This window comes from Oxyura jamaicensis, chromosome 19, assembly GCF_011077185.1.
Source record: "Oxyura jamaicensis isolate SHBP4307 breed ruddy duck chromosome 19, BPBGC_Ojam_1.0, whole genome shotgun sequence".
Taxonomy (NCBI): Eukaryota; Metazoa; Chordata; class Aves; order Anseriformes; family Anatidae; genus Oxyura; species Oxyura jamaicensis.
This window is the reverse complement of record NC_048911.1, coordinates 8,452,147-8,468,819: the sequence shown is the minus strand read 5'-3', so window position 1 is coordinate 8,468,819 and position 16,673 is coordinate 8,452,147. Positions and strand designations below refer to the sequence as shown.

At 41.1% G+C, this 16,673-nt stretch overlaps 1 protein-coding gene across 7 annotated transcripts; it reads left to right on the top strand.

The window, feature by feature from the left end:
• Positions 1-118: 118 nt before the first annotated feature.
• TUBD1 (tubulin delta 1) lies at positions 119-16,335 on the top strand. 7 transcript variants are annotated; one of them, XR_004755316.1, is made up of 11 exons: positions 119-241; positions 1,441-1,635; positions 2,161-2,308; positions 2,777-2,993; positions 3,600-3,828; positions 4,633-4,797; positions 5,507-5,647; positions 6,174-6,357; positions 7,223-7,388; positions 8,670-8,795; positions 14,027-16,335. XR_004755316.1 is itself a non-coding variant. In XM_035343148.1 (9 exons), the coding sequence occupies exons 2-9, from the start codon at positions 1,464-1,466 to the stop codon at positions 7,323-7,325; spliced, it is 1,308 nt and encodes a 435-aa protein (XP_035199039.1). In that variant the 5' UTR covers positions 119-241; positions 1,441-1,463; the 3' UTR covers positions 7,326-7,865. The 7 variants fall into 7 exon arrangements, 5 of the variants coding, with proteins under 5 accessions (XP_035199039.1, XP_035199036.1, XP_035199038.1 ...); XR_004755317.1 differs by having other exon boundaries at positions 8,670-8,799; XM_035343148.1 differs by lacking the exons at positions 8,670-8,795; positions 14,027-16,335 and having other exon boundaries at positions 3,651-3,828; positions 7,223-7,865.
• The last annotated feature ends 338 nt before the right edge of the window (positions 16,336-16,673 follow it).

The window sequence follows — 16,673 nt, the reverse complement described above, 5'->3', positions numbered from 1 at the left end:
GCCGTCGGCACGGAGCTTGCGCAGAAAGCGCGGCGAAGCCGCGGGAAGGGAGTATGCGCAGAGCTCTTCGTGAAGCCGGGAGGCCCGCAGGGCTGCCCGGAGTGCATTGTGAGCATGCGCGAGGCGGGCTGTTCGAAGGCGCGGCTCGGGTCGGCCCGGCGGGGAAGCGGCTCCCTCAGGCGGCCATTCGCGCATGCGCCGTCGCTGCCCCAGCGCCTCAGCTGGGCGGGGGGGCGCCGAGGTCAGCCCTGAGGGGGCGCCCGGGGCCGGGGGCGCCCAGGGCCGGGGGCGCCCGGGGCCGGGGCCGGCACCCCGTAAGGGCGGTGTTCCGCCGGGGGGGGGGGGACGGGAGGGGAGCAGCGGCGAGGAGAAAGACGCCGGGAGCGGGCGGAGGCCGGGTTCTGTGAGGGCCGGGCGGCCCCGCCAACATGGCGGCCCCCCGGGGGTGGCCGGGCCCTGTCAGCGCTGCGGAGCCCGGCAGCGCCTCGCCCTGACGGGGCGGCCGGGAGCGGGGCCCGAGGGGCGGCCCCTCGGTGTCAGGGGGCCCGAGGTGGCAGGGGGAGAGCCCTCAGCTGGCGTCGTGTGGGGGTTTATCGGGCCCCGTAACGCCGGGGCTGGCCCGAGGCTGGCAGGCGCCGCCCGGCAGCGGCGCCGAAATCGGGCCCGGGCATTAAAAATAACACATAACCTGCCTGCAGCGTGCAGCGGGGTCCGCTGGCAGCAGCTGGCAGCTTTCCAAAGAATGCTGGTGCAGAAGTGCTCCAGCACAGCTGGGGTGGTAATGAAAAATAGCCCGGAATAACGGAGTCGGTTTGGAAAAAAAAACAAACAAACTTGTTTTTGTATAAATAGAAAAGTGCAAAAAGAGCTACTGCTAAACGCTGAGTGGGGAGAATGTCAAACATACCAGTACTGTATCAAAAACTTTCCTCTGTGTGGTGGAACTTTAGGGAGTCCCGTTGTCACCTCAGCAGATTTTGGCACCGGGCGCACAGCAGTGCAGGACTGGAAGTCAATGAGACTTGTGGGCAGGCTTCACGTTTCTTAAGCCCTATGGCACTGTCTTACTGTGCTTAACACACTTTTAGAGCCTAACCTAAAGCTTTGTTGTATTGACAGTCAGTCACTTCTACTCTGCCTTATTAAACAAACGTAAGAAAACTTGACTCTCCTAGCTGTAGGGTTGATTTCAGCCCTGTTCAGATGTATAGCGACAGTAAACAGACTGATTTACTGTAAAGTGCCACCTGCATTCTTTTGACGCTCAGAATAAAGTGCTGACAGTTGGTATTTCACCAGAAATAGGCAGTGGTTATAGCATGGGCCTTTTCTCCTCACTAGAGGTTGTCAGAAATTACAAAAGTGATCAGAATTCCACTTATCAGAACTTATTGCTTAACTTCTGTTTCCCAGTTACTGAAGGCATACTTTTCTTTTTAGGGTTAAACACAAGGTGAATAAGCATGTCAATTGTTACAGTCCAGCTCGGACAGTGCGGTAATCAAATCGGTCGTGAGGTATTTAATGCTATCTGCAGTGATGTCCACGGCACACACGGACTGTGTTCCAAGAAGGAGAATGAATCCTACCATGACGCATGTAAAGAACGCTTTTTCATCGAGGCAGAATCTGGAGGTACGGCATTTAAATGTTTCATTTCCCACAGAGGGTCTGGTTTCCAGCCTAATGCAGAAGTAATAAAACTTTTCCCATCAGTTTTGAAGAATTGTTACAACCTTCTGCCTTCGTGACATCACTAACAACCATGGAAGCAAAATCACTGCGCAGCTGAGCACCGAGAGCAAGTCTGCCGGTAACACAACTGGAAACTGAACATACATGTAACTGACGTTGCCTGCCAAACACCTGCATTTCCCCCTGTCGATAGGTAATACCTGGAACAGGGCCTAGATTATGTGAATCTGGTGTTATCAAACAAATTAAGAGGTTTCTTTCCTGAAAGATCTATGTAAAGTTCAGATCTCTCCTTAGAGCAGTCGATTGTTCTCCAGAAATCCAGGACACTGCCAAGTTCTGTTTTCTCTACTAGTTCAGCTTATGTGGATGGAAGGAATACAGCTTGGCCCATGATGCAAGTCTGTCTATCTTACATAACAGGTTGTAATATTAGCACTTTGTTTTGTTTTTCTTCCTACCCAGTACCTGTTGCCCGGGCTGTGCTTGTTGACATGGAACCTAAAGTAATCAGCCAAACGTTGTCAATAGCTGCCAAGTCTGGCTACTGGAAGTACGATGATCACTCACACTTCTGTCAGAAGCAAGGGTCTGGGAACAACTGGGCAAATGGGTATGAACTCTCATTTCCAGCTTCAGTAACAAAACTGTAGAGACTAATGAGCTGTCTGCACTCCCTAGGAGTGACACTGTTGCAGCTGTGCGGGGTACAGGGTATGTAACAACTTGCTTTATTTTTAAGGTAGAATAGCAACATATATTACAACAAAATTTCTACACTGCTTTTTGCAAGATGAAATTGCTTACAGTGAAAATGTTAAGTTTTAGAATAGAGAGGATATATTTAAGAAGAGGAAGCACTAAGTGCAATTTATAAACAGCTGTTTTGCAAAATAAATGTAGCAGCAGAGGATTGTTTGCCACAGATAGAGTGGGAGACATAATGCCAGGTTACATAAGTAATACAAAGAAATGTATCCTTTATTGACACTGACCTTACTGCTTTTATTGTGCTAAAACCTGCCATGTCTCGCTCTTTTTCCTTTTAAAAGAAAACCGTCTTGTTCCTTTCCTCCAACAGTTACACTGTTCATGGGCCTAGACACAAAGAAGTAATCATGAATCTGGTACAAAAAGAAGCAGAGAAATGTGACCGACTGGGTGGATTTTTCACGATAATGAGCATGGCTGGTGGTACAGGATCTGGTTTAGGAGCATTTGTGACCCAGTGCTTAAGAGATGCTTTTCCATCTTCGTTTATACTAAACCATGTTATCTGGCCCTACGGCACCGGTGAGGTGAATGTCATTTTTCCCTGAGATACTCTGCAAGTTCATAATCACGGTCATGGAGAGAGAGCAATTTAAATAAACTGTTTACTTTTTATGAGCAAAACAAAATATCTGCAAGTGAAATAAACTAGAAAAGAAAAACAGTTCACTTTTTGAACATTCAACATGACAAAGTAACATAGCTAATAAATTGCCTAACATTTGGTTATGCAGTTTCACACAAAAAAATAATACAAAATTTATCAAAATCACTAAGATCTCAAGCTAATAATAACAAAACATTTAAGATTACTAAGGAACAATGCAGTTTCATGAGAAGCTCTACAAGCTAACTATAAATTTCCTGTTACAATAATATCTGAACATTATAATCACTTCCCAGACAGATTCTATTCTGAACTGATATGGGTAACATCATTTTCACAGGTCTTGCTCTCTTTCCATCAAACAGCTGTGCTAGCTCCTGACCTCATTCTGCACTTTGGTAAAGAAAATGAGTCACTTCCTAAATCATAATTGAGGAAATGACAGTAGCCAGAGAAATACAAACTAGAAAGAGATTAAGTTGTTTGACTCTCATTGGTGTGGTTTTGTGTTTTTTTTCCTCTTCAGGTCATTGTTCAAAATTACAACTCTGTTTTGACTCTGTCACATCTGTATCAGTCATCAGATGCTCTTCTTGTTCACGAAAATGATGTCATCCACAAGATCTGTGCTCAGCTGATGCATATGAAACAGATTTCCTTCAGGGATGTAAATCAAATCATTGCACATCAGCTGGGGAGTGTTTTCCAGCCCACTTACACAGCAGAAGGCTTACACTATAGCAGAAACCCATTAGGTATCTAACTGTAATATAACCACCTAATGCATTCTCACCTATCTTTCTCTAACCATTTCATTTTGTGAATTCAAGTTCTTCAGTTTCCTTCCTCAAGTTTTTGGATACTTCCCAAGGTTTAAGATAAGAAAAGTGAAGCAAAAGACTAAGTAAGTTAGAAGTTCAACCCAAATTTTGTAGCAGAGTCAAAAATAGATACCCCAACTTCTGGTTTCATTCTTTACCAAAAGAACCATGTTTCTCGTTTTTCAGCTGACTATAGCCACCCTTGTACCTATTTGCATTTCAGAGGAAATTTCTGCAGGATGGTAATTTTTGACTGAGTTTTTACATTTTGCATTAGGTTAGAAGTTTATGAAACAAATAGAATATAAGTTTTGTGAGCAACTCTGAAGACAAGTTAGCATGCAGCTTGGTAGCAATAAGCAACTGGCTGACATTTAGGATTAGAGAAAGGTACCCATATTGCCAGGGATTTGCTTGTAAAATTAAAGTTTCTCACCTTCCTATTAATCTTTTCAACAGCGTATAAGGTCTTAAAGATTTCAAGCCAGACTATTAAGCAACACAAGTCATTTTAGAATACGTGTTGCTAACTTGTTTGTATAGAATTCAGTAGTAAGTAGGAAGAGCTTGCATTTTGTCTGATGTGTCTGTATATTTGTTAAATGCAAACTTTCTATATCTTGTTTTGTTTCATAAATTACTAGATCTTGGTAAAATTCCTCAAGCTCTTCTCCCATTTTAACTAGCTGATGTAATAATTTTGTCAAGTATGAGCAACTGTTATTTTTTTTCCCTCAGGAGACTTAATGGAGGCATTAGTTCCACATCCTGAATTCAAGATGTTGGGTCTTCGTAACATACCTCAGATGCCTGAAAATTCCCTTGCATATAGCACATTCAGTTGGCCTGGACTCATCAAACATCTAAGGCAAATGCTTATTGCTAATGCTAAAATGGAAGAAGGTAAATAGCTTTCACTCATCTTCAGTGTCCATCACTCTTAAAGCATACATTTTTACAGTTAAAACAAAGCTTATTGTTTTCTGGAGCTCACTGACTAACTTTAGTCAGTCGGTTCAGAAACAAGCTGCTGCCCTCAGACAGCAGGAATTTGCCTCTAGATAGCCAGCTGCTTCTATAACTATTCACTCAGCTGCCACAGCAGCTCCTGGCTTGCTTCTGTTTTTGCTCCCAGACATCTCTGTTAATTATAACCACTGAAAATATGCAAAGCAAACCAACAGTTTTGGTCGTGTACTTAATTTACATGATTCATTTGGAACATTCTTTGGATCATTAGTTTTGCTATGTTTTCTCTTGTTATACCTTCTACTAATAAAAATCATATGCTTAGCTTTCCTGTATCATTTACACTGAGAATTCAGTAAAACTTCCAGTTATACAAAGAATGGGCTGGCAGGTTGCTAAGTATAGAAACAAGTATCTATTTTCTTTGGTACGACTAGTGACTGCCAGACAAATACTGCTGGATGAACTCTGTTTTTTTCTAAGAATTGTGTAATTGCTGCTTAACTAACATGTAGAAACTACAAACCCTAACACGATCTCAGCTTGGGGCGGTGTTAGTTAGCTAACACTCTTCAGCTAGTCTGAATCTGTACTTCATGAAACATTAACTTTATTTTATATCTCCTTTGCTAAAACCTCACAGGTATTGATTGGCAAGTACAGCCGCCACGTCCAGGCTCCTCCATTCCCTCCAGCCATTCCACAAACAAGCTGCTGCATTTCAATACTTCCATTGCCAACCTGGTTATCCTGAGAGGAAAAGATACGCACAGTGCAGACTTAGGTGAGAAGGAAAAGAACAATGTCATAGCAATTCATTTCACCTCTCACTGTTTTCTTTGCAACCATTTCTGATGAAAGTGAGAAAAAAAAATCACCTATTTAACTAATAGGGCCAATATTTCCTCTAGGAAGATTTTAATGTCCAAGGATATGTTGTGTAATTGGTTAAGGCTGTTGTATTTCCAACTTAGATTTCCGTTTTTCCTAAAGCATTCCAGGGAAGGAAGAAGAGACTGAAGTCTATATACATGTGAGAATTCTTAGCTATATTGTCTGAAAATGTATTTATTCTGGAGTGACGAGCATAGCTCATATATGAAGTACTGATAGAAGAGTACACTCCTAGATAACATAATGAATCTATTTAAAGCAGTTACATTTGCCACAGGCTGACCAGTTTGCAGACTTTTTTCAAAGCCTGGACTGATCTGCCAAACCCTCATTAGGTCACCCAGGACTACTGAGATCAAGAAACAACACCTTGTAGCTTTACATTTATCAAAATGGCTTTCTTATTTCTGCTACAGGAAGTTTCCGAGACCCTTCATTATATACGTCATGGTTAAACCCTCAGGACGCTTTCAGTGCATGGAAAACACCAAGAGCATTTAATAAGTATGAAAAGTCTGCTTCTTTGGTTAGCAATAGCCAGTTCCTGCTGAAACCTCTTGACAATGTTGTACAAAAAGCTTGGAATATGTTTGCTTCCAAGTAAGTGAAAATAATTATGCTGATTTCATTTAGAGCTGTTGTTATATCTTCAGAAGTAGCAAAATCACTGTAATATAACTCTTTTTCAGCAAAGTAATTGTGAATAAGCATAAACACTACTCCCACACTTTAGCAGAAACCTTTTTGTGCTTGAAATGTGACGGCAGGGTGCTTACCTTACACAGAACAGAGCTTATGTTCCGTGGATAAGCAACAGCACACATATTCTAGGGCTGTCAATTTGACCATTTTCTCAGTACTAGAGCTCCCAAAATTTAGTGCGTTCCAGACTGACCATTCTAAAAATAATACATAGAAACTCTTCTAGTGATCATGCAGTTTCTAAATTGTATACAGACAGTCTGGATGTTCCAGGAAATAAGTTCCTAGTTTAGTTCAAAAATATTCTGTGCTTACTCAGGCTCCAATTCCATTAGCTTGATTTTTCATTAGAAACAAGAAATCTAGACAATAATTGGCTCTTTACTTTGATCACCATAAACCCAAAGTTACTGGGTGTCACAGCAAATGTCTACTAATACTGAGTTTCTAGCACAGGAATTCTATGACTAAAAGCCAAAGGAGAAAGATTGCATCTACTAGCTGTGTTAGCTTCCATTTCCCAGTTAGCCCAATTTTGTTAGAGGTAATTTTGTCTCATTAAGCACTATACAAAGTAATAAATGCTATTAGAAATAAGTCATGACTTATCTGTAACTATGAATTACGAAATAAGTTCAAAAGAGCAAGGTAGAAACCAACCATCATTTGAAGTTGTTACAGTAACTATACGGCCTGATTTTGTGTGTCAGAGGCTTCACTGATCTCTAATGTCCTACCATTTTTCTGCTGTGACTTCCCACAGAGCCTATGTTCACCAGTACACTAAATATGGAATTGAAGAGGAAGACTTCTTGGACAGCTTCACAGCTCTGGAACAAGTTATCTCCAGTTACACCGTCCTTTAATTTTTGAAATGGTCTCTTCCCAAAAGAATTCAGCACCGGAAGACCTTCCATCAGCTTCTTAAAGTATATAAATTACTGGCCTATAACTATTTTTCAGTCTTGTGAGCACTGTGTGCCTGTGTTAGAAAAGTAAGAAATGAATGGGAACGAAGTATATTCATAGGGGCAGGTATTATTCATATTTAATATATGTAATAGTTATTTTTCAATACAGTTATCTACTGAAGCTAAATCTTTGAACATCATTTTTAGTACTTGCATATTTTTTTATGAAGACTTTCTATTATAAAGGATTTTTCTCTAGGCATTCTGGCTTCTCCCCTTCCAACTTTTCATGCTAACACTTTGTCCTAGAAGGCTTCAACGTTAATAAAAATGCACAGTATTGGAATTACAAATCCAAACTCCATTTGTGTATCATTCAGAAGCCAATAGTCTGCCACCTCGTCCTCTACAGTAAAGTAAGACCTAAATTCTATTTTAAGGGCCTTAAGCATGACAGAACACTGGGAATTCTGAACCATCTGAAAAAAAAAAAAAGAATGGAGTGTTCTTTTTCTTGGTATCTTCATATAATAGAGATTATAACGAATTGCATGCTTTCCTACCCATTTCACTGTGCCATGTTTGTGCTACCTATCACTTTAAAAAAATGTATATAGCATATTGGAGATCTTGGCTGTTTGTTACAGGTTAACTGTAGGCTTAACCGGGAAAACAACAACTTGTACTCTTCTTCCTACATTACAGAGTTAGGAGCAGATAGTTTATATCTATTTTATTATTTAAAAAGATTTAGGAGGAGAATTGCTGGTAGATTCCAGATGCAAGTCCCTGTAATATAGCGTCACATACTGTTTAATTTCAAAAGTTGATTTAACAAACCGGTTCTTTTTTTGACAAATTTTACCACGACCACAAGGTGGTGCCACTGCAAAGCTGCAGCTCGCAAACAGCCGGACACATCAGCCAATTAGTTACGGGAGCGAGAGATCGCAATAGCACATGGGGGCACGTACTGGAAGCGTTTAAAATAAGGACTTTTCTTTTGAGAAGTGGACAAATGTCATAAATCCCCTTTAAGTCTGTGCTATTTTGTGCCAGGCTTCATCTTTAACTAAAGGATGAGCAAGCCCATAGTATGGCTAACGATGGCCACATAGAAGTCTTGCCCTGTTAGAAATTCTGATTTAGATTTTAGATCTTTAATGAATTTACACAGTAGTAGATGCAGGAGTGACCTTGTAATTCTGCTGGGCTTCAGTTAGAGGACAGCAGACACCGTATATTACTCTTATCTCTATTTCCTTTCCTGGTTTCATTTATTTCTTCACTTTTGTTCAGGCCAGGAACAGGAGCACTAAAATCGCCCCAGGAGCAACTGTTCTTAAAGTAGCTCTGGCACATGAGATCTGGAACGGCAAACAAATTTGTTGACAAAATTCAAGTAACTGTACAATTGAACCTGAAGTAAGTAAGTACTGGGGCTAAGTTCACAATTGCTCAAATACAGATAGAGTAATAGCTGATCACTGGAATGGTTTAGATTCAGTGCAAGCCACAATGGATTCTGATAAATTTCAAGGCAGTTTATAGATAAGCAGTATTAATCTCTTACGTGTTCAAAAATAAATGTCAGGAGCTTGTTACTAGTAGGGGAACTGTCAGCATACAACATTAGAGTTGAGCCTAGTCCATGCAGAAAATTACCTGTGTAAATTCAGAGCTATGTAACATCTGACTCATTAAATATAGAGGATCATTTGTGGGTGTGGATGGGGGGGGGAAATGCAGGAGAGAAGGAAAAGAAGAGAAAGCAGATGGGGTAAATATACCTGGTAACTTTTCATATAAAAAGACCTTTACATCTACAACAACAGATTTTGAAAATACTCTTCTGGAAAACCACAGTACACAATCCAACTCAGTCCATTTTGCTTTCTGTTTTCACTCGGCTGCTTTAATTCCTGTTTTAGGAACAGCCTCTCAAAAGGGGATGACACAATAATTGTGGTTCAACTATTCAGACATGTTTCAAGCCCTATACTGTTATACTGGAAGTTTAAAACTACATATATAATTTTTAATGTACAATTGTTTATCATTATTTCCTATTTTTTCACTAAAGCACTTCCTGGCAGCTCAGAGTTAGGGGACTGTTATGATCAGAAGGGCTTTTCTGGTCTTGTATTTTTGTCAGTTTAAACCATTGTCTTTAACTTTGGTATTTTCACACAAGAAACTGGAGGGAAGATTGCATAAGACACTAAGATAAACAGCAGGGGCAATTCAAGTTTGCAAGGAACAAAGGGTCAGGAAAGCAGACAGTATGGTGAGGTTCTCCCTCTTTCCTCCTTAAAAAGGCACAGGATGTTTAGCAACATAGATATAATTTTCCCTAGTGTTTTCAACAGATAATGCTATCAGACTAAGAACTTCTTCCAGTATCAGAAATGAAAATATAAATTTCTGAAAAAAAATAATAATAACTAAGACCCAGGAACACATTCTTCCTCAGTGTTACTCTGGCTAGGTAAAAGATTTTAAAAAGCTTATACAAATAACTCCTTTCAGAACCAAGGAATTTCAGAACCAAGAACCAAAAATTGCTACATCAAGCAACTTTATTGCACAAATAATTTTGCATTGTCTCTACGTATTTATAATTCTGAGCATGAAGCAAGCACAGCAGGCACTTACTGCAGCTGTGAACAACGTAGAGCCATTTATCCATTCTTTATAGCCACGTATATTATCTACGGCTTCTATCACTTTCAGTTAAAAGAGCAGGCTATCTGTGTTTCCTTAAGTTTGGCAAAATTTGGGCCACATCAGGGAACACAGCACACAGCTAAGATGTATATCCCTAAAGCAAAATAGGGATTTCCTTCTTTAATATCAAGTTACAGCATATGAACAGCAGGGAAGAAAAATACTACAGCAGCTCAAAGGCAGCACTAGGCCAACAAGTTCGTTACTGCTTAACAAGGGTAATTCTGCAGGAACTTGTTCACAATTCGGATTCAGGGAAAATACTGCTTCCATGCAAGAACAACGTTTTTCAAAGCAGCAATAGAGGTTCAAGCCCATCAGCCAAATTTTGACAACACAGACTTCTCAAAGCTACAAGAAAACTGGAAGCAAAAACAGAACTGTAACTGTTGTATTAGCTGCTTTAGACCCTTTTGCTGGAGAAGAGTTTGTTAGGAATTATTTTAGGCTTCTCTAGGCTTCTTCCTGTCAGTGTTTTTCACTGCTGACCTCAGTTTTGAAATTCTCACACCCTTTCCCAAACTAAGCCTTCATTTTTTGATCTATGGCTGGATTCCTCTATTTTTTCCCCAGGATGTGGAGAGGAGAGGGTCATAGTGACAGGAAGTGAATAACTATTACCAAATTTTCATCATCTAAAATTATATTAGAAGGTAACATAGTCCCTTTCTATTTTATTGAGAAAAATAATTGTGTAAAGGATAGCCTGAGCCTGGCAGAGGGCCTTTATTTCATTAGAAATTTTAATCAGTGAGGTAATCAAAGGTCAGCACAAGCCAATGGCTCACTGAGGCGGGGACAGCAGCATCAGTGGCCTTGACCTAGCCAGTTTTAGGCGAACTACCCACAGGATGTCTATAAACCAAGGAACAATGTGTCAAATCTCACTATTGTTTTTTGTAATGGACAGGTGCAGCTCACTTGGAAGTTGCTTGAAGGACTAACTATAGCCGAAATATTTAATGAATGGGGTTTAACGTGTTACAAGTTCTTAAAAGATAGTAACTGGCAAGTGACAGGGCTCTGATATAAATACCATTTGGTTGGACTTACTTATCAGTGCTTATAAGGTAAGATTAACTACCAGTAAAGAAAGGACAGTACTTTAGTGAAAATGTGTAGGGGCTTTGAAGAGGATTATCTGCACAGATTTACCAGACAGGAACAGTTCCAGATTAAGGGCAAAAACCTGTGGTTTCCACAAAGACCAGGACTCTATCAGTAAGAAAGAAGGAAGTTATGTATGAATTACCAGCCGATACACAACTAGGAAACATTAAGGTACAAAAGGGCATTGAATGAATAATTCATTCCCTTCTGCATTTGTTAATAAATTCAGTATAGGTAAATACTATGAAACAACAGACCAAACATCCAAAATTAAGTATTCTTTGATGTCAGAGTGTACTTTAAAGTCCAAGTTTTGCCGTAAACCACGTTAAAAAAAACCCTAACAGTCATCAGGAACATGATTCATGAATCCGATGTGTTATGAAAAGCTTCAAAAGGAACTGAGCTGCTGCCTTTCCTCTACTGCTTTCAAGGCCAACCCAGACACCGCTTTACCAGTACAGCAAATTCCAGCGTAGGCTTCCTCCACAAGCCTGCCTCTGGGCTTCCTACCCCACCTCTGCCCACGCTCCAGAAGCACGGCTTGGACACTCAGACAGCCTTTAACCCGCCTGGATGTAGAGCTGATAATCCTGAATTTTAACTATAGAGCCTTTCCGGCTCTTTCAGTCAAACTGGAAGTTCACAATGGACCCTTCTGATTTCACATTGTATGAATCCTCTCCCTCTAGACAGCCACTTCCCCTCTGTCCGGGTGGGGGTAATGAGTCACCTACCTCAGTGAATCAGCAGAACCTGCTTAACCCTTTCCCAGAAGCACGAACAGCTGCAAATAGGGTGGTGTTTCCAACGAATTTCATTGCCAATGATACAGAGCAAACTGGAAATGCTGAAGATAGCCTGAGATAAGAGATTAGAGAGGCTGCTTCTGCTCCCTCGGAACCAGGAAATTTAAAGGCCCTTTTTATGTGTGTATGTGCAATGACAACACTCATGGTTGCACTAGAGTGAATAGATGGAAGAAGTCTAAACCTCAGCCCCACGGCTCATACATGCCTGAGAGATTCTGAATGGTGACTGCTAAAAGAGTTCAGCAGTATAAAGTAATGTCACAGGCGCCTCTGTACGGAGCCATGTGAATAAGGTTGCAGAAAGTCTTGTCTGCTTGTCCTAGAAGCAGATTTTTTTTTTCTTTTCTAAGGATGGAATGTTACACCATAAGAGAAAAATAAGCAAAATGAGGACTTTCTCTAGGCCAAGATTCCCATTTTGAAAGAAAAAAAAAAAAGAGAAACTAAAATAAGCCACTGGTTAATAGAAAAAAGACAGAAGAAACATTTCCCAACACTTCTTGTTTGAGCTTCAGTAGTAAGCTGTGAGCCCTTTTTTCCCTAATTATACATGATGAGAAATTAATACCACTTAAACAGTATATGTGCATTTAAATGGGTGCGTTCTCTAGAAATGATTATTGTACATATTCGGTTACACATACAGTGTAATGTTTATTCAAAGGCTCACAAAAATACACTTCAGTTGCCTGAGAATGGTGTAATTGTGGTCAGATGGCATGATTTAATTTGAACTTTTGCCCAGCAGGCTCCAATATGTAATAGATCATTTACTGAAGCATGTAAGCAGAACACCACTGGAGGAGCCAAATGGAAAGCAGCCTTATCCCACATGCTGAAGGTGTAATAAAATACTGACTCTGTACTTCTTGGTTGGCAAGGGCAGCTGTAGGTTCATTACAATATCCTCAATAAGAATGGTTGGAGCTGGGCACTAGTTCAGAGCTACTGCTCTCCAGATGGCTCAGAACAATACCGAGTTCGAGCATACATACTCCCTTGTAAGCCTGCTTGCTGCTGGGTGTCATGCATTCCTACCACTCGCAAAGAAAACACTGGGAAATTTCCTCCTCACCCCACTTTGAGCAACTTCAACCTGTATTACAACATGACTCTGAGTCACCTGGACAGCAAATGTTTTATACAGCTATTTGACACTGTAAGTTAACGACTGCTTCCGAGGCTGAATTTTGGTGGAGAAACTTTATACTACACTAGTATTTGGCAACTGATGAACAGAAATCCAATTAAATACTCTTCTCACAAGAAGAAAGCTTCCGTTCCCTCCCTACTACTCCTTAACTCAGGTTTTCGTATTGTTTTCCTCCATAAAGATTTAGGCAGGCTTCTCCACAAAGCCAGTACTTTCACAGTGAAGTATAATTACATACAACTAGATCTAAACCTAACGCAGACTGTGAAAGGACAGCCTATTTTTCAGTGCGTAAAGGAAACCGAACATGCTTTAGTACACATGGGATCCTACTCAAGTCGAACAAAACTCCAGTCAACAGTCAGGCCTGAACTTGTCCAAATATTGCTAAGCACCAAGGACAGTCAGGGCTACAAGAACTGAGCAGATGAGCCATAAGTAACCATTTTAAGCGAGGATTCTCAGGATCAGGTCTGCCAAATAGTTAAGCACTTTCATTAGTCATTTAATCAGAACGATCATCTCGCTCAGAGCTGAAGTCTTTTGCCAAAGCCCCACACGGGAGACTTCCACACTTCACTTAAAAAACACCAGGCTCCTGGTGAGCAGCCATCACATTTCTTAGTTCGTGCCGAAATGCTGCAGTGTGATTTGCCACATGCAGAAGTGTTTAAGACAAGTTTACACACACGTGTTAAGTGAGCCAACAGAATTAGGATCACCAATTGCAGTAACACAGGTCTAGTAGAAATACTGCTTTGAACTTTTTTTTTGTCAACCTTTGCTTTGAGCTTAACTAAATACTTGCTTCAGGCATCTTAAAAGTTTCTCTTCCTGCTACTCCCCATCTCGAGTCTCCTTATGCAATATGCGCGGGTGCACGTGACTGGGTCACAAGAGGTCATCTGGACTGAAGTGAGACATGAGGATCAGGGAATCAAATACAAAATTTGTTTTTATGGAAATGTCCTGAAATTACAGCTATCAAGAAAGCAGCTGCAGCAAATGAGAAGCACGGCAGAGGTTTTGTGAACACGGCTAGATTAGTACGGAGTTGTAAACCTAAAGGTTCATTTTTCCTTTAAGTCCAGTTTCTTTCAGAGGCAGAAAAGAAATGCCGAGCACCCAAAATTGCTGTTTCAAGCCTTTTAACAGATGGAATGAACCCAATAAACACGTAGTCTCAGGAAAAAAGACAAATGGTCCCTTAAAACTCACATGGTTTCTACATGCAAGTGCGAGCCTTAAATGAAGTATTTGTGGTTAGGTTGGCATTAGTTACTTTTGCAAGAGAATTGCCAGTTTCTTTCCTGACATATTGGAAGGAAAATAGAGGTGCCACAAAGTCACTGCATACAAACAGAACAAGCTTTGGGAAAAGCATCTAATCTTTCAAAAAAAAAAAAATATTAGACTTTGTCAAATGGTTCAAAGCAGATCTTAACCTTCCCAGGCACACAGGCCACTGGTGGTGCCCAAGTAGCTTGGAGCTCTGGCTGACATCTGCCATATCGATGCCACCTTCCAAAGAAAAGGCTTTAGATCTTAAATTTCATGTAGATCGGCCAGTATTCAAGAAAGTTCACGGGTGACTACCTGCAGACTGATGTCAGCAATCCTAACAGTGATCGCAATCTTGCATAAAATCAGGCTGCACTTCAGTGTTCATAAATTTCCCTAGATTTGAGACGCTTTAAATCACCTGCAAACACAGTCCTTCTCTCACAGGATCTCTCACGGAGGAGGACCACAGAAATCACCAGAGAAGACACCTTTTACACGGACAGAAAAGCAGTTTCTGAGGCCATCAGGAGATGGGTGCGGTTTGCAGAGCAGCTATCAGAGCAGGGAACAATACACCGAGCTGACAAGTCCTATCTCCTGCTTTTCATCAGGAAATAGCAGCTAGTTTCCTTATTACCAACTGCCTGGGCAACTCATTTAAGCTTCTTGGGAAAGCAGAACAATTAAGCTGGGAGTAACTCCCTTGAAACACGGAAGATGCAGCATGCTTACATACCCATATCTGAACAGCTTGTCAAATGAGGTTTAAAGAAAGGTGACCTTTGGTTTAATGCTAATGTAGTCAATACTCTCTGAATCATTCCATGAGTGAATAATAAAAAACCCTCCAGCAGTAAAAAGGGCAATGTTAAAGGCAAACTAAAACGAAGCCTGGGCCATTTAACAGGTTCACAAGTGCATTTCTTATTTTCTAACACAACCAAACACCACTGTCAGTGAACAAGCTGAATGACTTCAGAGCCCAACAGCCTGTTCAGTCTGAATTCAACACAGTCATACTCAGCTTTTTTAACCAAAATTCCCTTTGGCTGAATTCCTGCCGCACACCAAGAAGCCCAGCACAGGTGGCTGGGCAGTTCCTGTCTGCTTTTACCTGGAGGGCCAGATGTCTGAAGGACATTTGATGACCGTTTCTGCATTTGAGCTCCTTTCACTTTGACAACTGGCCCAAGTTGTCACAGCCTCTCCTCTTCACGCCACTACCAAAATATTGCTCTGCTGCCTTTTATGGATGCATCAATAAGCAAGTGAAAGAGGTAAAGAAATGCCAGTCGCTAGCATGTTGTGCCCTCAATTAGAAACATGAATGACAAAGTCACAGCTCAGAGTTTTTCTGCATAATCCCTTTAAAAATGAGTTTGCAAGAGCATATGCAAATATTTACCCTCTATCTGGTTCTGAATACATTCGCAGGCTGTTTCACAAGGAAAGAGATTGCTTCACTCCCTGTTTCCTGAAGAGGTTCCAGCAATCCACCGAGGTTCCAGCAATTAAACCCTCACCTGGACCAGTCTGGGGTGAGAGCCCAGCAGGAAACCCTCCCTGGCTCGCCCCCCTTCATGCCCCACTTAATGCTGCAATCCAGTCAAGGCTAGGTAAAGTACTTACTGTGTAGTTTTTTCTTCTTCCCCTCCACAGAAATAAAAAATAAAAAAATATGGAAAAAAAAAACACAGAAATTTAAATCCCAGAAGAGCAATTTCAATTACTTTGATTGATTACGTTGAACCTTTTAACTGCTGATTACAGAGTATTTTTTTAACCATCTGCTTCAAAGAAAACTGCAATTATTTTTACCTCCAAGGAACACACCCAATCACCGCTTCTTTCTACATCTGCAATAAATTTTGTCCACTAACATTTATATTTGTGCTTGATGATCACAGAAACATCCACAGTATTTGCGCTTGCAATTAGCGCTGCCTGCAGCGAGAAGGAGGCAGATTCTAACAAATTAAATAATGAAATCCAAAAGCACAGCAGGGAAGGACGTTCAGGAACGGCATTAAGCCATCTTCAAGTATTAGTGACAAGTATCTTTTAGCATGACAGGCAGCTGGGTGATTTTACAGGGAAGTGCTTTAACAAGAAGCAGTGTGACACTGGGGCGGAGGGAAGGAACTGCAGGCAGAGACAGGGAGCAAGTTTCCTGGTGGCTTTTACAGAGTTAAACGTGGTGTGGAACTGGGCGATTCC

What these genes read in the sequence shown, in the direction of transcription:
- TUBD1 (XM_035343145.1), top strand. Translation starts at nt 1,464, where the DNA reads ATGTCAATTGTTACAGTCCAGCTCGGACAGTGCGGTAATCAAATCGGT. An exon ending in GGGAACAACTGGGCAAATGG is followed by an intron (nt 2,309 to 2,776) that starts GTATGAACTCTC and finishes TTCCTCCAACAG; the next exon opens with TTACACTGTTCATGGGCCTA. An exon ending in TAATGCTAAAATGGAAGAAG is followed by an intron (nt 4,798 to 5,506) that starts GTAAATAGCTTT and finishes AAAACCTCACAG; the next exon opens with GTATTGATTGGCAAGTACAG.